Below are 25,050 nucleotides of genomic sequence, written 5' to 3'. Positions count from 1 at the left end.
GTTCCGCTGAAACTTCCCTTGGTTGAAAACAATCCCAGCTGCAAATTACCCCACCTGTAACTTGTCTATGCTTCCCTGTAAAAGTCTAAGGCAGAACTACCCTGCTGAGGCACACTATAGTCATCTGAGTAATGGCCCCTAAAGACATCCAGGCGCTAATCTCTGGAATCTGTGAATGTTACTTCATAAAAGGCTTTTGCAGATGTGATGAAGGATCTCGAGAGGAGGCAGTCATCCTGGATTTACCTGCAGGGGCCCTAAATACAAGCACAAGTATTAATATCTTTGTAAGGAGGAAGCAAAGGGAAATTTGACTATAAGAAATAAGAAAGTCATGTGACAGAAGCAGAGAGAAACAGAGAGAAGATGATGCACTGCTGATTTTGAAGACAGAGGAAGGGGACTTGAGCCTTGGAACGCAGCTCTGGACGTGGGGAAAGGCAAGGAAACGGACGTGGGGAAAGGCAAGGAAAGGCAAGGGCCCTAGGGCCATGTGGTGCTGGAGACACCTTAATTTTAGCTGTGTAAGACTCATTTGGAATTCTGGCCCCCAAAACTGTAAAAGAGAATGAGTTTCTGTTGTTTTAAGCCACTAATTTTGTGGTAATTTTTTGCAGCAGGGATAGAAAACAAATACACATTCTAATCTTCAAATTTGGAGTGTAGATTTGAATAAAATCACTGCCTTTACTTGCTCAGTTTTTGTCTTTGATGGTGCTACCCAGTTGAAGAGCAGAGAGTAGAACAGGCCTGGCAGAGTGAACAATGTGGGCGAAAGACCCAGGCAAGAAGAGAGAGTGCTGTGTGTTAGGACTGGGGGATGAATGTGATTCAAGAAGTTGAAGGACAAGACCTTGCTCATACAGGGAATTTGGGTTTTATCTCATGTGTGACAGGAAATGTTTAGATGATTTGAAGCCATAAAGAGTGGAAGCAAGGAGATGAGTTAGTAGTTCTGGTAAGAGATGAGGGTGGCCTCAGAATGTGGAAAGAATGTAGATATATTTAGATACGGAATCAGCAGGACTAGATGAACGGGATTCTGTTTCTGTAAGGGTCATAGTAAAAAACAGAGAGCACAAATTAGGATAATTTGAGGAGGGCTTACTAAAGGGACTGTTTACAAAGGCATGGGCAAGACGTGGGAACCCAAAAGCCCAGGGGAGAGTGCAGTGTCTGGGAGCTAGTCACAATGCAAGCTTACCCGCTTCACCAGGCCTAAAGGGAAAGGGGAGAAAGGAGTTTCCAGGGCCTGGGAGAAAGGGCAACCTTGATCAGAGCAATGGTCTCCAGTGGAGGGACACAGACAGCCAGGGGGTCCCTGGCCGTACCCTCCCCTCTCCCTTTCACCTCCTGCTGGGGCTCTCTATTGTCCACACCCAAATGGAACCTAGAAGACAAAGGAGCTAGCTGGTGAGGTCCACAGAAGGCAGCCTCCTGGGGCAGAGAACACGGTGTAAAGGGGCAGAGAGTGGGTCTGGAGGGAGCAAAGAAACAAGGGACAGGCCAATTATTTCAATTCATTAAGAGAAAATGTGGAGACTTGAATTTTCTACATGATTTCCTTAACACTCAGTGTTGCCTAGCCCATGCCTATAGGCACAAAAACAATGAACTCTCACCTCCCTGACTTTTCTTTGAACATTTACAATGGCTCTTTTGTCCTAAAGGCAATCAGGAAAGGCAGTGATTAAAACACTTATGAGGGAATAATAATGCTATCTTCAAAGCTCAGTGGAAAACTTCTTTTGGTAAAGGTACAAAATTTGAGGAAATACTGCTATAGGAAAACTGGATAATATCCACTTTAGGCTGAAGAGAATTGAGTTTGTGCAGCCTAGTGAGGAAAGGTTGTTTCACAGGGGCAGAATATTGAATCACAATCAACCGAAACCACGGCAAACCTAATTCATACATCTCCCTGCATGAATACCCATATTTTGCCATTGTTTCAGTTTCCCTTTTTTTTTCCTTGTTATTACTCTGGAAGATAATTCAATTCATATTGCACATTTCCTCACAGAAATTTTGAATCTTATGAATATAAAAATCATGGACTTGGCCCAATTTTATTTTAATCAGTTTTTCAGTTTCCTAATTCAGGATTAACTTCCTAGCATATATGCAGAGATTTAGTAGCAAGTGCAACAGTGTGCACATTAAAATATGGAGAGTTTCAGCAGCAATTTGAGTTATGGTAATTACTGGGTTTGTTTACACAGGCATAGATGAAAAACATAACCTTTTTGTGTCTGTCTTTTCCTTTTTAATTTGAAAAAATCATACAACAGTTGTTTAATGTCATGGAGGAAATCAGGTGCAACCAATGAGACTGAGAAATAAAGAGATCAAAACTGTCTAAGTTAGTGTCTTAACTAGGCATCCTTTCTCCTGGAGCCACCCGCCCCCCAATAGTATAGAAAGGCTCTCATGCCCAAGGTCTGCTCAGAATGATTGCCACGACCTTCACCTGCCCCCAAACCACCCACCCAGTCGACACCAGCATCTCCACATACCAATTCCAGTGTGGCCCCGAAGCCATCTTCTACTGCATTTCCACAACCATTCTCCGACCTCACTCCCTGGCCCCATGAGCTCCATCCAGGAAGTGGGACTAATTGTGTTGGGACCCACACAGGGGAAGAAGAGAGGAGGGAGGAAGATGCTCTCCCCACCACCCTGCAACTGGGAGCCAACGAGAGAGGTACCAGTGCTGTTGGGGAAGGCAGGAAAATAAGCCCATCCCAGGGGACACTAAGGAGCAGATCAGGCCTGCTTTTGTAAGCCATATTGATCCCAGATCTGAAAGCTTTCCTGACACCTAGATTCCTGCTTTCATGACTACAGGGCTGATTCCCAAAGGCAGCAAACAGGCAGACAGAGACTTTTACATGTCTTATAATGGTTAAAAAAGTGGTGAAATTACCCAAGTGACTAATACTTGATTTCAATATCTTCCTCCATGTCTTCCACCCTATTTCTATATCAAATTGACTTATTGGGCCATCAACCCAGCTAAAAGGGAAGTCCTACCGACTAATTAAAATATCTGTTCTAAGTCTTTCTGGAAATACAGAAGAAAGGTCCTCAAAGAGGTCCACACCTTGATCCCCAGAACCTGTGAATATATCACCTTACACAGCTAAGGTGTGACTAAGGGTAAGGACTTTGAGATGGAGAGATTATCGTGAATAATCTGGGTGGGCCCAATCTAATCACGTGAATCCTTAACACAGAAGGACCTTTCCTAGCTGTGGTCAGAGAACCAGAGAGATGGCAGTGGCAGCATGATAAGAACTCAACCTGCTGTTGCTGGCTTTGAAGATGGAAGAAGGCGGTCACAAGCCATGGAATATAGGTGCCTTTAGAATCCAGAAAAGGCAAGGAAAAGGATCTTCCCTTAGAGCCTCTAGAGAGGATGGCAGCCGTGCCAACACCTTGATCTTAGCCCATTGATTCCTGTATCAGGCTTCTGACCCAAAGAACTGTAAGCTAATAAGTGTGTATTGCTTAAGCCCCCAAGGTTGTGGTAATTTGTTACAGCAGCAATAGAAATGTATACAGTATAGACTTCATCGACTCAAGCTTGGATTAGCACAATAGAAAATTCCCAATCTCTTCAGCCTCTTTAATATCTGAGTCATCTTAGAAAATCTTATTCCACCAAACTTCTGTCAAATATCACCTACTCATTCTACTCCCCTGTTCCAGAGCCTACGGATGGCAATTTTATCAAACTAAGAGCATCAGAAGATCTGCGGTGTCCCCTTTGGGCCCGCCAAGAGGGGAAGATGGGAGGATCATGGCACCCTGATCCCATTTTAATAGGAAAAGCTTTGCTTTAATCATCCTACATAGTGTACTTCAGAATAAAATTAGTCTTAAAGAATTGATTCCATTGCTTTACAAGCATTTGACCTATAGCATCAAATATAAACTTCTTTGCCCAATTTTTAAGCCCTACACAATCTCACCCTGTTCTACTCACCTAGTCTATTAACTCCTTTAGTCCCCAAAAGTAATCATTCACATTAGTGAGAACAATTTACTCATAATACTGTTAGGCAAGGACCAAATCTACAGGTGGCAGATACAGGCCAGGAGAGTGGTCCCTAGGGGTGGGGAAGCAGGGGAGAGCAGGGAAGGGGCCACAGGAAAACACAGCCAACAACTGCAAAAAGCAGAAACTTGAGATTTTGAGGCATACACAGCTGTGGAGCTGCAGCTTTGTTATAAGAACACCTGTCAATCATGTATATCAACCGTCTGGTAACATCCCACACCTCCCATAAGCCCTCCCCCAGACCAGGTCAATAAAAGGAAACCACCTGGGAGTCTTCAACATCTTTCTCCACTCGTGGAAACTGACCCGTTCCTTTCTGGAATGTACTTTCACTTTGTGTAGCTCCCTTCTTTTATACAAAAGCTGTTTGTGTGGAATTGCTTCCTGTCTGTGGTCACTCCATCGCACTGGCCCTGCTTTTGAATTTTCCAAGGAAAGAGCCAAAGAACCAGCACAACAGTCCACCAAGAGGCCAGACCTGACAATACATACAAATAGATGTGTTCCTATTGATACCCGAACCCTGGACAGTGCAAATACTGAAGCTTAGAATCACTCTGAGTCTTCTCCTGCCTCAGAGAAAGCCATTCTGTTCACCTCCAGGCCTTTTTTTCCACCAAGAAACCAACCCAACTCCCCTAACTCTCCCTCCCTGCCAGGAAACTCTGCCTCCTGCATACCAAGAAGCATTTACAGGTTGAGTATCCCTTATCTCAACTGTTTGGGACCAGAAGTGTTTCAGATTTCGGACTTTTTCAGATTTTGAAATATTTGCATATACATAATGAGATATCTTGGGGATGGGACCCAAGTCTAAACACAAAAACTCATTTATGTTTCATATACACCTTATACACATAGCATTAAGGTAATTTTATACAATATTTTTAATAATTTTGTGCATGAAACAATTTGTGCATGTACAAAGTTTGTGTAAATTGAACCATGAGAAAGTAAAGGTGTCACTATCTTAGCCACCCATGGGGACAATCACTGTTGTTTGGCATCACCATCATTCCTGACTTTGAATTGATATGCTACTCATTAGCAATCATTTTCTTACACACAAGTACTTAACAGTAAAAAATATGACACACCATGACTACAGTGAAAAGATAATGTTCTCAGAGTAACTAAGCAGCACAGTAGCATCACCAGAATACCTGTATCAGCTATTAAACAGCAGCAACAGCAAACAATGGCAGGCTTTCAATCTCCACCTACTTTCTGTGTTTCGATTAAAAGATTACTACAGTAACCCCTTGGGGATGCTGAATAAACCATGTGCTTTGGGCCTGTTTTGACTGCAACTTGTCACATAAGGTCAGGTGTGGAATTTTCCACTTGTGGTGTCATGCTGCTGCTCAAAAAGTCTCAGATTTTAGAACATTTTGGATTTTCAGATTAGAGATGCTCAACCAGGAATTACACAGAGCTACAGGGAGTCACTGTGTATCCCAAGCGAATGCCTCTCCCATCTCATGGCTCACTTTCCTCCAGGTTATTTGAGAGTCCATTTGTTCTAAAGTCTAAATCTTCACTGCTGCCTAGTTTCTTCTCAGAACCTTCTCTTCCCACTCCCTGTTCAACCTGGGCCCTCAGACCACTTCTGTTGATTACTGAGGGAATTCTAGGATTTTCTGTAATGCAATGCTGTCATCATCAGGCTAAAATCAGAGGAAGGAGAGCACACTCCCATTTTCTGCTTGATCCCTTCATAGCCTAAAACGCAATTAACCGTGTACGCAACATGCCTTAATGAAGGTTTGGGATAACTCAAAGAGATCATAATGTAGATGTAAAACAAAAATGGAAACAAACAGTAAAACCGGATGCTAAATTTGACTTCAAACAAGGATCAAGGTGAAATATATTTAAAAAATCACAAAGTTTCCAATAGCCACCTGCTCTTCCTGAGGGTTGGCAGTTCAATTTAATAGATTGAACAATATACCCCACCATTCTTCCAATAAATGTTCTTCGTGGATGAAGGCAGCTCAAGTTGGTTTCTGTTACTTACAAGCAAAAGACTACTAATATATCTTAAAAAGAGAAGAGTGGTTCTGTAGTCATATATGTTTGGGAAATGCTACAGAGCACATAGCCCCGGCTTAGAGATTCACAATGTTCATTAAAGACTCTGAGAAGTCCTGCCATACAGAAACGACCTTAACTATTTAATCCATAATTACCAAAGATATGTGTCCCAAACTTTTGCCAGCATGAAACTCCTATTAACATTCTGCAGAACTAATATTTTACTTCAAGGTAAACAATGAAATGCAAGAAGGCAATCACATTGTTATTCCAAAAGAATTCATCCTATTATTTTGGCCACATTCCACGTAGAATTTTATGAATCATTCATATTAACATATTGATTAGAAGTAAAAGGGATAATACTTTTAAAATAACTTCTTGGTAATCCAGGTTTTTTCCTTTACTTTCCCCTTATTGCTCCAGGGTATGAAAGGGTGAGATCCAACAAGTTTATAAAGAAAGGGAGGTCTTAACCCACAGGAAGAGAGGAAAAACAGCAGAAAGGAAGAATATAGCAAAGAAAATTGACTGAGGATCCTAGGCCCCTACCCTCCTCACCTTTCCTGGGTCAAAAACATGGGAGAGATGGGTATCTGTTGCTTTCCTGGGAAATTTTCAAGCCCTTTAAAGAAGCCCCATGACACAGAAATATATTTGGTGACCTGAAATTTATTCCTAACCTGCAAATATTACAAAGAAATGTTTATTACATTGAGAAATAATTAAGACACTTGGTCAAGGCTACAAATTGATTTTGTGAGAGTATTTTATCAAGCGATCCTCCTGCCTAAGCCTCCCAAAGTGCTGGGGTTTTAGGTGTGAGCCACCACACCGAGCCAGGAAAAATATCTTGATTCTTGTTGTGGACTGAATGTTTGTGTCCCCCTCCCCCATCAAATTCATATGTTGAAGTCCTAACCCCCAATGTGATGATATTTGAGATGGGGCATTTGGGAGGTGATTAAGTGAGATCATAATGGTGCAGTCCTAATCTGAGGAAAGACCACATGAAGACACGATTGGAAGGTGGCTATCTGCAAGCCAGAAATAGAGCCCTCACCAGAACACCACCATGATGGCACCCTGATCTCCCTGATCTTGGGCTTCCAACCTCTAGAAATGTGAGAAAACAAATTTCTGTTATCTAACCAGTCTATGGCATTTTGTAATGGTAGCCCAAACTAAGACATAACTAGGTATTTTAAAGGACGAATATCTTGATTCCTGAGCTTTTACAAAATGTGTTAAAATATTCCTAGTTCCCAAATTTCTGCTGCAATAATTGCAGTTTAGTGTCCCTTATTTGCAATATAGATTTCCAGACATTAGTTGTTTCTGACATTGGGTCTATATTTATCTTCATTTGTTTTAATATTAATAGAATTATAGATAGGAACACTGCCTGAGCTTCCATCATGATACTCTGAAATTTATCAGCCAAAAGTCAGGCTGAAAAGTTAATGAATATTACTGAAGATAACCTGAAAAGATTCCTTGGAGAGATTGGACAACAGAAGTTTCCAGGCTTTTCATCACCAAACATGTTTAATAATTGGAATACACTGGGCAGTTTACAAAGTCTCACAGTGTTTGCCTATTATACTGCCCTACTACTACCATGAAAACAGTCTGTGTGCTGGAGTGAAACCAGTTCTGCCCCTCTGGCCAGACAGAACCATACAATTAATCTCTGAATTGACTCAGTAGGGATGGTCTGCATTATATAGTTAATTTTCCAGTCCAATTAGATGCTCTCCAAAGATGAGAGAGGGAGATACAATATGAAAGAAATCATACAAACCAGGAGAGACAGTGGATACCTAGAGAACTGGCTTTTGTTCTTGAAGAGCTTTCCAGCTTAGTCTATATGATCTCCCCACCCAACTCTTTCCCCCTTGTCTAATCTTGCAATTAAAACTGTCAAATAAATCAGATTCCTTATTACTCAAAATTTCACTTTACATTCTACACTGTTTCAGCCTTTTAGTACTATTTAACTGTTGTTGGGGCATCTTTTGTGACTTGTTGTAATGGTCTGAATTCAGCATAACTAAGAAACAAGCAGAGATTCTGAATGCTGCCTGGACTACAATTATTCTTAATAAAATTGTACCACAAATTTATTGCCAAGAACAAAGGTTCTGGCTCTGCTTCTGTATTTAAGGTCACCAAGCCTCTATGAAAATGGTCCATAGTGTAGTAGTTTTGGTAAAGCCAGCAGTCTTGGTTAAATGTGAAGGAATTCTTTCCAGGATGTCTTGACCCCAGCAGATTTTCTAGCAATAAATCCCCTAAAGCAGTGTCCTCAACCAGCAGTGGGCAACAGAGTCACCCTAGAAATTTTGGATGTCAATTTGTAGTAAGGTTTGGACATGTGCATTTACCCAAGCCCTCTAGGTGATTCTCTGTATACTCTGACTCTTAAGCCATCTGCTTTTATATTCTTTACTTCCTGAAAAGTCAATGATGCTTTAAAAGGAAATAACAGTAGTCCTTCTCTGGACTGTAATTACAGAAATCTTGTCTCCTGGTATTTCTACACACACTGGCTTAACTCAGAGTCAGATTTTCATGAGGATTATGTTAGTTAAGAGAGAGTGGGTATTTACTGTATTAGAGAGAGCTGTAGTTCTGAGTTCGTGGGTTAAGTATTCTGATCTCTTTGTACTTTTGTAGTACAATGAGGCAGTAATTTGTGAGTTAGTCCAAAGTAATTTTGTAAAAATAAATCCTTGTTTTGTTAATTATCTGCTAGCTCCTTACCTGTTTATTTAACTGCCACTCAACTTAGTGTCACTCTACTGAGCTACTTCCATGCTTAAGATCCCTGCACTGGTCTTATAAAAACAAAAGTCTGCATATATTTATCTGATCTTTGTATTCTTCCCAAGAACCTGGCAGGAACATATTTGCGGATTTCACAGTTATACACTAGTTAAGTATTTTCAGATTTAGGCATATATACTCCTGGGGGAACATAAAGACATTCCAGGAAATTTCCTGATGGTTTTTTGGACCAAACAGTTTTAAAAGAATGAACTTCCAGCTAGCCAACATACATATGTACTTTTTACTTAAATGGATCTGCCTGTAAACCAGTTCTTCCCAGCTCCCCTATTGCAATTGCCTTTTTACAAAAGATAGGCATACTTCTCACTCATGCAGAGCCTGACTCTGGTGCTTTGCTCTCTGGTGTAAAAATATCTAGCTTGAAATAAAGGAGCACTTCTAAATTTTGGTGTTCTGGCACCAAAAGCAGGCTCAGTATTAAGAGTTACTAGAGCCTCAATACGGCAGATATAAACCTACAGAGCACAGTGGCTAAGTGCAAGAGCTCTGACACCCGACTATCTGAAGCTGAGTCATGGTTTAACCTCTTTCTAGTTGTGAGCTGTGTGATCTTGGGCAAGTTATTTAACATCTCTGTGCTTTGGTTTTCTCATCTGTAAAATGGGGATAATAATAGAACTTGTTTCCTCTAGTTGTTGTGATTAAATGAGTTAATATATTTAAAGCACTTAGAATATATCTGGCATAAAGTAATCACCATGTACGTCTTTGTTAAAAGGAGAGAGAAATTCCCATAATGGCAAAGGTAGGAAAGAACTTTGCTTGTAAAGTACCTACTTGCATTCTCAGAAGCTGTGGGCCCCAACCCCCAGGCTGCAGACCACTACTGCTCTGTGGCCTGCTAGGGATCAGGCTGCAGAGCTCCACTGCCCACCACACCGCCCGCCCCACCCGGGTCCATGGAAAATTTGTCTTTCATGAAACTGGTTCCTGGTGCCAAAAGGACCACTGCTCAAAAGGTTCAGGTTGGCACTAGGCTTATGTAATTGAATTAATCAGCATGACTGATAGGATAACTATATTCTGATAAAGACAACAGCATGAAATAAATTGTGGTTGGAACATGTCTAGTTCTCCTTGACTGCAGTTATCTTGAATTTAAGGTATATTTTCACATTGAGTTATATTAGGTCATTAAATACGAAATGTCTGATTTTGAATCAAAAGTGCAGTTTATCATATCTCATACAAGAAGCAGTACAATTAATAAAAGTATGTGCCTAAACTATCAGCACAGTTTTGCCACCTTAACAGTAGCTTGTTTATGCCAACGGAAGAAGCCTGGAGTGTGAGTGGCGATGAAATCACGAAAGGCATTTTCCACAGCTTGTTGCGAATAGAATATGTTCCCTCGCAAGAAGTCATCCAAAGCCTGGAAGAAGTGGTAGTCAGTTGGTACAAAGTCTGGTGAAAATGGTGGATGACAGAGAATTTCCAAGTCCAGCCTCTGCAGTTTGAGTAGCGTTGTTTGTGCGACATGTGGTCAAGTGCTGTCTTGCAAGAGGATTGGCCTGTCTCTGCTGACCAATCTTTTTTTTTTTTTTTTTTTTTTTTTGAGACAGAGTCTCACTCTGTTGCCCAGGCTAGAGTGAGTGTCGTGGTGTCAGCCTTGCTCACAGCAACCTCAAACTCCTGAGCTCAAGCGATCCTCCTGTCTCAGCCTCCCGAGTAGCTGGGACTACAGGCATGCACCACCATGCCCGGCTAATTTTTTCTATATATATTTTTAGCTGTCCATATAATTTCTTTCTATTTTTAGTAGAGATGGGGTCTCGCTCTTGCTCAGGCTGATCTCGAACTCCTGAGCTCAAACGATCTGCCTACCTCGGCCTCCCAGAGTGCTACGATTACAGGCGTGAGCCACCGCGCCCGGCCTCTGCTGACCAATCTTAGTTGCTTCATCGAAATTATCCTCATCATTTCATGCAGTCAGTTGCAGTAGACATTCACTCTAATGGATTGACCAGGATTCATGAAGCTGTAGTGGATAATACCAGCACTGGACCACCAAACAGATACCATTAGCTTTTTTTGATGAATACTCTGTTTAGGACTGTGTTTCAGCATTTCATCTTTATCCAACCATTGTGCCCAATGCTTGCAATTGTCAAAAAGAATCCATTTTTCATCACACATAACAATATAGTATAGAAATGGTTCACCTTATTACGTGACAGCAAAGAAAAGGTAAGGTTCAAGACAATTTCTCTTCTGATGCTCATTTAATTCATGCAGAACCCATCTATCTAGCTTCTTTACCTCGCTGATTTGTTTCAAATCCAACATCATTGGCATAGTAACATCAAACCTTGCTGCTAATTCATGTGTAGGCTGAGATGAAATCACTTCCACTACAGCTTTCAGCCTATCATTATCCACCTTGGTCTCAGGTTGCCCACGTGGTGCATTTTCAAGATTAAAATTACCAGAATGGAACTTCTCAAACCATTGACATACCATGTATTCATTAGCCACATCCTTCCCAAACACTTCCTTGATATTTTGAGCTGTCTGCACTCCATTGGTTCCATGATGGAACTCATATTTGAAAACAACACGAATTTTTCACTTATCCATGGTTCCACAAAAATTGCTCTAAAAAAACTGTGAAAGATAATCACAAGCCAAACGTGCATTTGAAAGACTGAGGATGTACTTTCACAATAAAAATTAAATAAGAGGTGTCAAAGTGAAATGTCAGAGATAGATATTAACTGTCAAACTTAGTACTTAAGGAAATCGAACATTTCATGCTTAATAACCTAGTGTTTCCATTGTCATAAAGAATGTCCCATTAAATGATTACTGGCTTAGAACCCTAACCTCTTACTCTCTTCCAATTGGATTATGGCCTTTTCTCTTTTCAGTCTAAAATAACCTTGGATGAAAAGTGATAATAATAAACACTTTCTGTATCCATACTAACAGAAAACATAGCAGAATACCTTCTTGGTGCTAGGTATTATAATGAGCCAGACAAATAACTTTTGTGCAAAATACTAAAGTAGGTGCTTTGAAGTATTCATAAAAGTTTATGACTCTTATTAATGTGAAAGATAAAATGCATACACATGAGAAGATTACACAGTGGGAGTATATGGTTAAGTGACTAACAGGTGATATAGTAAGTGTTATAAGAGATAAGATGGGGCAGAGGTCACTACTGATTGTAAGGAAATTTCACAAATGAAGTGAGATTTTTATCTGGATCTATGAAAAAGGAAGTCATTACAGTCATTACATTTCTAGATAAGCGAGGACTCAAATAATTTCTCTCTCATGTGAACTTCCTTAGGAAATTACTAGAAAAAATACTTCAGCAAAACAAGGGAGAACACTAAGAGGAAGATATTAGAGCCATAAAACCAGGGTTCTAATACAAGGGAGGGGTGAAGGAAGTCCTAGGACTAGAGAGTCACCAGCACAGACTGGAGAAAAAGAATAGAGGAAGGAAGGAGGCAAGCTCCAGGCGAAAAATGGAACTAATGGGGATTTGACATGTCTCACTGTTTCATTCCATGTGATACACGTTTGAAGTATTGGATCCACTACAGCATTTGGGGGAAAAAAACGCAATAGGTAAATTAAATACACCACCAACAAAGACAAATGGAAAAACAAGGCAATTACTGACTTGACGGGGGCAAGAGTAAAAAAAGGAAATAATCATATCAGTTGTGAATATTTACATGGTCATGATAAAGTAAATATGAACTGCTGACTTATCCAAACATTGTTAGAAAACTAAGAACTCACTCAGAATGGTGAGGGTAAGAGACTTAAATCCTAAACTAACCTATTGAGATAATTTCTATACCATTAAAAAAAAATAGCAACATATAATCTAGAAACAGGGAGGTAAGTTCCAATACAAACAGCCAAAAAAAATTGGAAGTGTTGCCCCTAAGGAATGAGACTTGGGGTGATGGCGTATAGAGGTGTAGGGCAGGGACTGCTGTTTTTCATTGTAACCCTTGAAAAACATTATACTGAGAAAGTGTTTGCTTAAAAATTAAAGGAGTGGACAGAAAAATCTAAAAGACTTTGCAAAATGATAATAGACAAGGGTCTGATGGACTAGAGACAGTAGGATCACTATCATTCATTCATATAATAAATATTTAACATGCACCATTCCAACCAAGCACTAAGCCAGACACCAGGAATACAGAGGTAAATGAAGACATATAAGGTCCATATCCTCATGGAGCTTGTATCTATCTACTACAGGAAGTAGACAACAAACAAGAAAATAAATACAAAGATGTACAGATTGTAGTAATAAGTAGTGTGAATAGAAACAAACTAATTACTGAGAGAAAATGGTGGTGAGGGGAAGACAAGGCAGATTCTTCAGTTAAGTTTGTCAGGGAAGGCTGCCCTGAGATGAATAGATTTAAAAGACATGAAGCAAAAGCCAAGGCAAGAAAAAGTCTGGTGGGTCTAGAGACTGTTAGAAAGCCACTGTGGCCAGAAGCACCAGAGCAAGTGGGATGATGATGGCTCAAGATGAGGTTGCAAAAGTAGCAGGACTCAGATTGTGTTGCTATAGGTATAAATTTGGGAGTCCTCAAGGGAATAGGTAATATTTAAAATCTTGGCAGAGAGTGTATATTCCATAACCTCATCCAGAGGAATTCCAACACCGAAGAGATGAAGAGCCAGTTAAGGAGACTGAAAAGGTGGGGCCTGTGAGGAAAGGCACAGCAAGGAAGTCTGACAACTTCACCAATAATTCACTAACATTTTTTTAAAACTGCCCTACAGCTTCTATTAACTTTGAAAATAAAAGTGCATTCAATAGGGTTTTCAGATTTTTGTGCCAGATCCGGAAATAACTGGAGATACTAATATCCCAGAAAAATCAATTTACAATGATCTAGAGTTACTTGTTCATCTCCGCTCTAAGTTACACCACCGTGGCCCAGGATCTTCGTTGGAATGCTAGCCACGGGGTTCCCCCCTGTGTCTGGCTGTGGTCTTCCCAAGCCTCAGCGCTAGGATTTTAAGAGTGTTGTCCTTGCAGTTATCCCGACGCCCGCGCCCCCAGCCTCCTTTAAGAGTAAACAATATATCGTCTTGCGCTCTCGGTGCTGCATGGAAATCGAGCGCGCTGTCTTGCCCACAGCCTAGACACTGGACGCAGCAGCAGCTGTCATCAGCCCCGTGATGCGGTTCCGTTGTTTTGGGAGCACCTGAGATCAGAACCCGAGGAGTCATGGCCGCAGGCGGTGCCGCCCCAAGTAGGTCAGCCCAGGTGCAGGGCCTGGCGGGCACTCTCGGAAAATGGCGGCCAGGGAAAAGATGAAGGGGGAGGGCGGGAGGCAGAGGCACCCGGAGGCGGCAGCGAGACTCGGGACGCCGAATGCGCCGCGTTCCCTGGGGCCCAGGGGCCGCGCTAGCCTCGCTAGCCTCGGGCGGCCGGCGCACCGCCTCCCTGCGCCCCAGCCAGAAGGCAGCGGTTACTGCTTCCGAGGTCATGTGCCCGGGACACGTCTTTAGGGTGCAGGCCTGGCGCGCGGCCGGAGGCGCTAGAGAGGCAACCAGCCCAGATCTTGGGGGAAATGACACCACTATGCCCTCGCCCGGCACTCTGCTACCATTTCCTTCCGTCTCTGCTCCGCTCGGTGTTTAAAAACGCGCCAAGCGCCGGGCAGGGAGCCGAGGCCGCCGGACTCTCCGAGCCAGGCCCAACCGTGGGCCCAGCCGCCCTGCTCCGGACACTCCGGACGGCGTCCAGCGCCAGCCGCCAGAGCCGAGCCTGCCGCGGAGCCAGTAAAGTCGGGACCCAGGCTGGAAGGGCAGGCTTTCTAAGGCGCGGGGATGCTACCTGTCCGTCCCGCGGCACCCGCCACGCCCGGCAGCGGCGGGCCAAAGGACCCTAGCCACCCGGAAGGAAGCCCTCCGCCTTCAGGCGATGGGGGATGTGGGAGGGCGCGCGACTCCTACGCGCACGGGAGCGAGTCCATGCCGGTCCCCTAATTGGGGGGGGAGGCTACTGTGGCTTTCTATTGTGTGTGACCGAGGCCACCGAAGCTGCCCCCCTACATTGGACCCGTGCGCTGAATTTGAAAGGTTTACTAAGGCTCAGGAGTTTCCAATCCCAAATCTGGTTTTCGGGAAGGGCTTCTAACCCAAAATTTGAATCTCTCCTCCCTTCTCAGCCAGAACTATGGGCCCGTCCAGGAGTGGGGAGGAGCTGGCGGGAAATTTAGATCTTGGCGTGTTCCGTGCCTCAGGGTTCATCCTGCGCTCTCTCCTTCCCTTTTCCATTCACTCTCCTCTCTCTGCCATGCCTTGCTCTGAAGACACCGCTGCTGTTTCCCCCAGCAAGCGGGCCCGGCCCGCGGAGGAGGGCAGCATGCAGCTCCGCTTTGCCCGGCTCTCGGAGCACGCCACGGCCCCGACCCGGGGGTCCGCACGGGCTGCGGGCTACGACCTGTACAGGTGAGTGCGGACCTCCGGGCCTCCGCGCGCCTTGGGTGGTCGGCCCTGGCCAGGAGGCTGAGAAGGGCTGCCTTCTGCCTCCTCCGTCGCTATCCCCGCAAAGAAGGACCAATTCCTGAGCCGTAGAGCTCCAAGGCATGTTAGCTTTTATTTTCAGGCCATCTGCTGCCACAGGTGGAAACATTCACCGAGAAGATTACGGAAACAAACTCATATATATATATATATATATATATATATATATATATGGTTTCTGTCCTTCTGTAGGTTTTCCCTAATCACATAGTGGATTGTTGTGAGAATAAGATCAGTAAATGTACGTCAGCCAGTTAGAACTGTGCCTGGCACATAGTAAGGACTTAAGCAGTGTTAGCTATTATTGGCTATTATTTGGCCTTTTTTCTTGGTTCTTTCTTCATTTTCCTCTTTTCGTACTATGTTAGTGAAACATACACCTTTTAAAAGTCTGACTTTGTGCCCCCTCATGCCAATTTGTACCTCTATTTCCCAATAAAGTTTTTGTTCAGGGACAAAGACATTCATTAACACAATATCGACATCTCTTTCCTCCACCAAAAATATTCACGGGTAATTATTTAAAGCGGTCATCATTTTAATAAGCTAAAAGAATCTACTTCTACCTTCATAAACTTTTTTAACGATGAATTAGAAATTCATCATAGCAAGATTGATTATAGAAACCAAGGTTGCATGAATTATGTTATGAAATATATTAATAAAACAATTTTGTATGCTTGATCACAAAGAAAATATAAAAACAATTTTATAAATAAATTCGGTTTTGTTTTTGAAATACCTTCTTAGTGCCTATGATTACACAATACCACCTATGGAGAAAGCTGTTGTGAAGACAGACATTCAGATAGCTCTTCCTTCTGGGTGTTACGGAAGAGTAGGTAAGTGATTTAAGAAACAGGTAACTATTTGTCAAGCTCTTCCTTTGTGATACGTTCTTTCATCTTAGTTTCATTTGGGGTAACAAGTGAAGGGATATTGCTTGGGCTGTGTCAAGAAGCACTACGCCTGGAGGCAAATACAGCCATTTGAAACCCTTCATTTGCATATCTGCTTTAGCCTCCATCTCTTTTTGCCTATTTACTTCTGCTTCCTTACCGGAGCTTTTAGGCTCACACTGGCCCAGGATACTGTTCTCAGAACACCTCACTGTGAGAAAAACTGAAAACTTAGGTGATTTGTAACTAGAGCTCTTTCTAATGCTAATGCCAACTCCCTCTTCAAGGATTCGACTGCATATGAGGTCAGATTTCTTTGTGAAGACAATGATGAGAGTGGCTGATATTTGTGAATAAGACAGAGAGGCCTAGGATAATGGCACCTGGCATTTTATATTATGAGAGGAAAACTTCTGACCCCTGTTAGTATCAGAGTATATCAGCCCACTTAACGTGTTCTTTGGGTATCCTCCCATGGGGTTAGGGTAAAGGATACTCTTCAGTGTTCTAGAGAGAAATGCCTCATTGAGAGGAGCTAGGACAAAATGGAGTGCACTTCAACAAGGTTGATTTTTCTGGAGCGAGTCAGTTGTCGCCAGATAGAGTTCAAAACTTCTTTTCAAGAGCATAATACTTTTTGACTGATTTCAAAGTAAACATATAGGGGCAAATGGAACCGTGACCCCCCCCTTTTCTGGGGAAGGAAGCTAGACTAGTACTATCTTGATAGCCATGAGTGGGAGAACAGCTAATACTTCAGCCCTTAAAAGAAACAAGATGGGCTGTCTCCTCATCTCTTTTTGGCATCATTGACTGGTTTTAGAATTTTTGGTGAGGAGAAAGGGCAGGAGTGGATTGAAATAAAAGTCAAGGCAGGAAGAGGTAGCATTTATTGACGAAGTGCCTGATTTAAATTATTCTGAAATGACAAACTAGAAGTTAGGATCATTAGTGATAGGCCTGATGCTTACTTAAGTCAGCAAGTATAACATAAACTTGGTTTTTGTTTTTCATTTTTAGGATAAAAAGTATACTGGAATTGAATTTTCGAGGCTTGGTTTTAGGCATTTTATTTGACTGATGTTAGGCCTTTTATCTTATTCTGGTTCATGTGTTTCGTGCAGGCACATCTTTTGGCATCTGAATCCTGAGTAGGAGGAGTCCCAAGTTCTAGGCTATGCTCTGCTACCGTTCGGTTAGGTTTGTTCCTCCCCCCTCTGTCTCTCTTCTTCCCATCTACATTGTACATGTTCAGATCTCCCATCTTGACACCAAAGTCGACTCTTCTCTTTCTTCCCCTTTGTGGTCAAATTTCTTGAAGGAGCAATCTATGCTTGTCCCTACTCGTTTCCCATTCAGTTCATTCCAGCAGTCCTTCTCCCACATCTACAACACCACAAATCAACCCTGAATTGACTGCATTAAATTAAAACCTTGTTGAGTTTTTCTAAACTAGTCTTTCCAACTTTGGTAATCCAGTATGATAAAAATGTTCTTTAATTCAGAACCATCTGCTAAAGTTAAGATGAAGATAACATAGGAGAAGAGAATAACATGCTTAAAGTGCATCGGTTATATCCAGTATTTCCCTTCCCCTTAAAATAACTAATGTCTCTTTTTTTGATTTTCAGCTCCACGTTCTGGGTTGGCTGCAAAACATTTTATAGATGTAGGAGGTAATATATTTACTTTTTTGTTCTGTAAATGTTTGTAAGTATTTACTTTGTCTTTGTTTGAAAGTAATATTCAGGGGCCCAGGTGAGATGGCTCACGCCTGTAATCCTAGCATTTTGGGAAGCCAAAACTGGAGAATAGCTTGAGGCCAAGAGTTTGAGACCAGCCTGGGCAATATATATAGCGAGATCCCATCTCTACAAAAATAAAAACATTAGCCAGGTGTGGTGATGTGCACCTGTATTCCTAGCGACTCGGAGGCTGAGCCAGGAGAATTGCTTGAACCCAGGAATTCAAGGTTATAGTGAGCTATGGTCAGGCCACTGCACTCCAGCCTGGGCAACAGAGCGAGACCATGTCTTTAAAAAAACAAACAAAAAGTTAAAAAAAAAATTTTTGTCAAGAAAGTCCTCAGTGACACCTGTTTTCCTTATAGTGAAGCCTTGCTTATGTCTCCCAAAGTTAACAACTTCCTGACGTGGCCCTTTCATGAAGAAGCTTCAGTGTTCACTGCTAACCACCCTTGCTGTAGGATTTTTTTTTCATTGCCTATTCATCTAGAAGCAATTGCTGTAGGACTTCTAACCACCCCATCTTATAAGGAAAGTCTCACTTTCCTGACAGGGTTCCTTACTTCAGATCTCAGACTTGATGTCCTGACCCTTCTTTATCCCCATAATAGTAAGTGTTCCACTTAACAAGACATTTTGGTCCTCATGTAAGTAGGTATGCTAGAATCTCCTCTTCCAACCGTTTTTACAGAGCTACTTTATCAAGGCCTTTTAACAGATCAGGAAACTGGCTCAGAGATGAGCCCAAGTTCCTACTTGTTAATACAAACAGAAGTCTGTATCCATGTGATTCCAACCCCCTTGTTCTTTCCACTGCAATTAAATCTGGAGATTACCCTGCCCCATCTCCTTCACCAAGTAAACACTGTCGTAAGTTAGCTTACTGTTTTCTGCCACTGCAGGTTAAGCATGTTGTAAGGCCTGGCTATCCCAGACAAAACTGCAGCCATTATTAAATTTTATTAACAGGATTTGTTCTGTAAAATTTGGATTCAGTCAAAAGGCCACACTCAAGGATCCAGAAGGCCACATGTGGCCCCAAGGACGCAGGTTCTCCACCCCTGGAAGGGCCTGGTGTCTCCCCCTGGTGTCACTAGGTGGTGCTATAGGACAAGACAGGAGCCTGAAAGTTCACAGTTCTTAGGGACTAAAGGGGAGCTGAGTTGTATGTAGCAGGGATTGACATCGACAGCCCACCCTGGGATGAGGATTCCGTGGGCTCAGTAAGTTAGTCTTAATGTTTGAAAATGCTTTAACAAGGTCAAGTGTGGTCATTTGGGACTGTAACGTAAGGATATAAAAGATTGTATATATTATTAAGGAAATTTCAAAAGGTTGTGAAAGGAATAAAGCTTTGGAATAACTACTGGGTTTAGGTCCCAGCTCTGTCACTGATTAGCTAGCTGTTACTTAACCTTTCTGAGGCTTAGTCTCCTCATCTGTACAATGGAAATTAGTGTGCCTGCCTCTGAGAGGCGGGAGGATTAAATGACAATGTATGTAAAGCATCTAATACGGTGCTTGGCACATACTAGATTCTGTAAGTTATAATTTCTGTCCCCTAGGGACTTCACTGATTTTTTTTTTTTTTTTTCAGTGTGGAAACTTTTTTTTTTTTAACTTTGTTACTAATTTTTGCTCTGTTTAAAACAACCCTCTGGAAAAAAATTCATGTAAAAGAAATGGAAAGTTAGTTTGCCTGGTGGTGGGTATGGTGTTATTCATAAAATTACATTGTGGTGTGTTCTTGGATGCAGAGTATCTTAAACATGTCTGTTAGGCACAAGTTTATCATAGTTGGCAATGGTTTTTATTTCTGAAGAGAGCTGTTGTTACAAATCCCAGGCTGTAAATAAGGGTCAAAGGGAAAAGTGAGTATGCAGGATTCTGTTCAGAATTCACATCTGGTAGGTGTGGATAGTTTTCATTAAAAAAGGTTTCCAACGAATGACATGCCAAACTCTTGACACAGTAAAACTTTTGCCTGAAGTCAGTTAATCACTCTGCCAGTTCCAATGCTTGATTTTTCCAGTGATAACTTCAAGATACTTTCTGCTTTCTCATGAAGAGAAATATCCCTGGTGCTTATATCCCTTATGCAGAGAAGGAATATATTTTGGGTTTTTCTTGAGGGTCAAATGACAATTGGTTAAGTGAGTGAAATTGAAACTATTGAATTTTTTTATACCATTGGCATTCATGCTAGAAAAAGTATTGAGGGTCTTTTTTTCTGCCATACATTTTAATTGACTTCAAATGACTTCATTTCTTTTAGTCAGTCAAAAGCTTTTCACATTTTTGTGCCCCAAGCATAAAATCTTGTTAGATCACCTGGCTCTGCAGAATTCAAGACACGTAACCATTTGAGTACTCCTAATGTGACTGCTGTACAGATATGTAGCAGAGGTCTTTACAAAAAGGGACTATTTTTGTGTGTTAGAAGATACCATAAAGTCAAAAAACAAATAATTTGCAACTCATATGAAAAAGAACAGATAAGGAAAAAAATCATCAATAACATAGAGATGATAATATGTAAATGTCAAGCAGACATATGGGAGGGAAAAAGTCCAATCTCACTAATTGTCAGGGAAATGCAAAGTAAAGTAATGCAAAAGTATGATTTTACCCATCATACTGCCCAGAATTTAAAAGATTACTGCCATCTGGTACTGGCAAGGATTTTGCAAATGGGCATTCTCAAGTATTGAATGGCTATACCTTTTTTGTGAAATTATCTAGCAGTAGCCTTTAAAATTGAAAATACACACACCCTTTGACCCAGGAAACTGGTTTTTGCAACCTATTTGATGAGAATAAAAAAGCACTAATGTACAGGAACATAATGCAAAGGCTGCTTTGTTTATTATAGCAAAATGTGAAAGCAACCTGAATGTCTGTTTTTATGTAAGAGAATAGTTAATAGAAATAATGGGTACTGTATTTCCATATCTTATATCCAAAAGGAATAGCTAATATTTACATACATATTAATCTCAAAGGGTATCTATGATATTTTAAGTGGAAAAGTAAAATAATATGTAAAGTATATTACTGTAACATTGGCTACCTCAAGGAGGGTAAAGGAACATTATTAGCTTTTACTTATATATATTTGCATTATTTGGATAGCTTTAAAATTTGATAAAGTAGGAACAGAAGAGTTCAGAAGTCAGTCAGTACACATTATCTTTCTCTGACTTGTTCGAGATAGGTGGATTATTAACCTGTACCTCAGAATCTCCCAGCATGGAAATTCCGTAGCCTTCTGTGGTCATTTGTTCCAGCATGGAACAACATGCTGTGCTGAGGGTTTTCTTTGTTAAATCTAATTTAAATCATTCCTGCGGTCGAAATTTTCTTCAAATAGGTAATGCAGAAAACAGTTGGTCCCATCTTTATATCAATTTTTTTTCATAAATATTAAGGTCTAAACTAATGGTCAGTTGGCAGTGGGGAAAGAAACCAGAGTTTAGTATTTTTTGAATTGGTCAAAGTTGTCCCTGTATGACTAGAAAAGAACTGTTTCTTTCAGTACAGATGTGAGATCAACTGCCTTTGCTGCTTTTCAGCCCACTCTTAGACTCGCCCTTATCCTCACTGTTAAATATTGATTTATTCAAACGCCTAAAAGTGTTGCATCAGGAACCTTTTAAGAAGTGCTTAAATTCAGATTTATTTGTCCCTAGTAATTTATTCATAAAGCACAAGGATTCGTTTAAAATTCTACTGTAATCTACTGGAAAAATCTAAAATGTTGTTTTTTCTGAGTGTTTTTCCCCATGGAGGAACTAAGAGTTTGCCTTTTTTTCCTATATGAGAAAATTGAAGGCGTGTAGTTAGGAATTATCCTTGTTCTTAAAAAAAACCTTCAACTAATTAGAAATATGGACAGACAGCATTAGTACCCATTGAGCTAAACTCCTGATTATTTTTATTTCCTTTTTTTTTTCCCCTTCGTAAGGGTTTTTTTTAGGGGATAGGGTGTTAAAAGAAGTAAGATGTAAAATGGAGCTACATTCAATTAGTTTCACGTGAATCCCGTTCAGCCTTTCACAAACAGGGGAAAGAATTAACATGTATAAAAGGAAATTGATGGGGAGGATGGAAGGTGACTACTAATAGGTAGGAGGTTTCTTTTGGGGGGTAATGAAAATGTGCTAAAAGCTAAAATTGACTGGTGATGGTTGTACAATTCCTTTTTTTTTTTTTTTTTTTTGAGACAGAGTCTTGTTCTGTTCCCTGACTAGAGTGCAGTGGCCTCATCATAGCTCACTGCAACCTCAAACTCCTAAATTCAAGCAATCCTCCTGCCTCAGCCTCCTGAGTGGCTGGGACAACAGGCACATACCACCAAGGCCAGCTAATTTTTTTCTCTTTTTAGTAGAGATAGGGTCTTCCTTTTGCTGAGGCTGGTCCTGAACTCCTGACCTCAAGCAGTCCTCCCACCTTGGCCTCCCAGAGTGTTAGGATTACAGGTGTGAGCCAACGTGCCCGGCCCATAATTCTAAATACTCTATAAACCATTGAATTGTATACTTTAAATGGGTGAATTATATGTGAATCATATGTCAATATAAAAAAAGAAAATGAGAAGCCCTGCTGTACCTATATTATCTGTGCTTGTGTTTATGGAAACATTTTAAATTCTTGGCCCAAAAATAAATGCTAGCAAGTCTGGTAAATGTAGCTTTCTGGGCCTGGACAAGGACTTGGCTCAAGTCTGTCTTGTAAAGATCTGTCCCTGTGTTCATAATCTCAAAATAGGTACCAATTACACGTATAAAAGTATATTCATTATTAAGCTTATGTGCTAATGTCTTCTGAGAAATCATGCTCTAAGAAAGGATGGTGGTTCAAATTAAACAAAGGAAGAATATGAACTGAAAAGTTCAGCTTCGTTTTGTTATAAAAATGGAATGTTCAGGTATTTGTAAGACTACTGCTTAAGAATGTTAGTGTTGACTGATTCCACTGCAGATCTTCAGGCTTTTTGACATTTTTATTTATGACTCTATCGTATTTCAATCTGGATATTAGTGGGAAGCTGCTACCAGGAAAAGCCTTTAAAACCAAAGTCATAATTTTCCTATAGTCTTTTTGGCAAGTGTGCAGTGAGTAGGTGGTAGTTTGGAGATGGTAATTGCTACTCCCAGCTTAAAGCAGGAAATGGTTACCATTTGATAAGGGTGACAGGTTGGAAAATTAGGACCCATTTTCTAAGTTTTTATTTACATTTTAGTAATATTTCTTGGTTTTGAGGCTTTACATAGTACTAGAGCAAGGTTGATTTGTTCAATTGTAGGGTTAAAAATCTTAGAGCTATGTAAGAATGATTTTGAGAAAATCTTATTCCCCTGGTGTTCTGATAGCGTAAATCAAGATAATATTTTTTCTTTCCTCCAGCTGGTGTCATAGATGAAGATTATAGAGGAAATGTTGGTGTCGTACTGTTTAATTTTGGCAAAGAAAAATTTGAAGGTATGTTAAATACATACGTTTGCATAAATGCAGTGAGTTTTCTGAGTTATGTCTGTGTAAATAACATTGACTCTTCAGATTCCCATAGAATAAGACAGGATATAGAGAATGCATCAATAAAATATCCGTAATAAACTGTTCTGTGTTTTTTTTCTTTGAAGTCAAAAAAGGTGATCGGATTGCGCAGCTCATTTGTGAACGCATTTTTTATCCCGAAATAGAAGAAGTTCAAGTAAGTAATATAAAAGCTAAGTAAAGAGTGAGTGATATAACATCTTAAGACTTAAGTGAAGAAAAAAAATGTCATCTTGTCACGTGCACTGGCTCATGCCTGTAGTCCCAGCTACTCAGGAGGCTGAGGCAGGAGGATCTGTTGAGGCCTGGAGTTCAATACCAGCCTGGGCCACATAGTGAGAGCCTATCTCAAGGAAAAAAAAAATCTAGTTTTGAGGATTATGCTCTCTAACTAAATAGTATATATGACTAGACTTATTTTAAGCAAAATTAAAATTTTAGTTTTAGAATTTCTTTAAATGTTTTTCATGTAGATATTATGTAGCATTACTTCGGTTAATAAATTATTTAAGTATACTACAAACTTCTATTTCCTTAGATTTAAAAAAATTATCAAGTAATCTAATTTATGGAGCTTTATTAAAATTTAATTATCTTATTATCTCCCTTTTGAAAAAATGATATAGCAAGAATAAACGTCTTATGTTAGGAACTGGGGAGAAGAACTGAAAGGCTCTAAAATTAACTACAAGGCTTACCTACCACCTTTCTATTTTTCAGGTTTTGGATGACACTGAAAGGGGTTCAGGAGGTTTTGGTTCCACTGGAAAGAATTAAACTTATGCTGAGAATAGAAAATGAGAAATTGTACTTTTTTCTTAAAATTAAAGAGTTTTTGCTTAAAGTACTTTAGTGTTTTGCATTTTTCTAAAGTTAATAGCTTTACCTTCTATAAAAATATTTCATTTTCTTATGATCTGTTGGGATCACATAAAAACTACTTTCTTATGTTTTTCTGCAATTGATAGTTGTATGTAAATCTGCTTTGTGGTGACCTAAATGCAAAGTGTATTTAATTCAATGTATGATACCGCTTCAACTTACTTTGCTTTAATTGCTTTAAGTCATAAGCAATACGTTTAATTCAATGAACTTATTAATTCTTTCACAGATACAAATTATTCCGTATGTTGAACTAAAAGAAATGAAAAGGAGAGGTTAAAGATTTTCGTTGTTCTTCCTTTGTCTTCACTAGTCTAAAAATTTTTTTTAAATCTTAAGATTCTTTGTGAAGTTTAGAAGAAAAGAATTCTGTGTTTAATTTTTTTTTATTGTTTATCTTTTGGTAGATCCTGGGCTGACTGGGTAGAGATATGTTTGTGAAATGAAATATAACTTGAGAATTTGTTATATTTGGGTTGTTCCCCTGAATTTC

At 40.5% G+C, this 25,050-nt stretch overlaps 1 protein-coding gene across 4 annotated transcripts; it reads left to right on the top strand.

Annotated features, from left to right (window-relative positions):
* Positions 1-14,059: 14,059 nt before the first annotated feature.
* DUT (deoxyuridine triphosphatase) lies at positions 14,060-24,477 on the top strand. 4 transcript variants are annotated; one of them, XM_069460251.1, is made up of 7 exons: positions 14,060-14,196; positions 15,262-15,400; positions 16,226-16,317; positions 18,006-18,050; positions 23,526-23,600; positions 23,762-23,832; positions 24,396-24,477. In XM_069460251.1, exons 1-7 carry the CDS (start codon positions 14,172-14,174, stop codon positions 24,450-24,452), a joined length of 504 nt encoding a protein of 167 aa, XP_069316352.1. In that variant the 5' UTR covers positions 14,060-14,171; the 3' UTR covers positions 24,453-24,477. The 4 variants fall into 4 exon arrangements, with proteins under 4 accessions (XP_069316352.1, XP_069316335.1, XP_069316359.1 ...); XM_069460234.1 differs by lacking the exon at positions 14,060-14,196 and adding an exon at positions 14,430-14,728; XM_069460258.1 differs by lacking the exon at positions 14,060-14,196 and adding an exon at positions 14,677-14,728 and having other exon boundaries at positions 15,284-15,400.
* Positions 24,478-25,050: the final 573 nt, after the last annotated feature.

The sequence above is a fragment of the Eulemur rufifrons genome, chromosome 2 (genome assembly GCF_041146395.1).
Source record: "Eulemur rufifrons isolate Redbay chromosome 2, OSU_ERuf_1, whole genome shotgun sequence".
Taxonomy (NCBI): Eukaryota; Metazoa; Chordata; class Mammalia; order Primates; family Lemuridae; genus Eulemur; species Eulemur rufifrons.
Note: the sequence above shows the minus strand (reverse complement) of the source record. Positions and strands in the feature narration are given on the sequence as shown.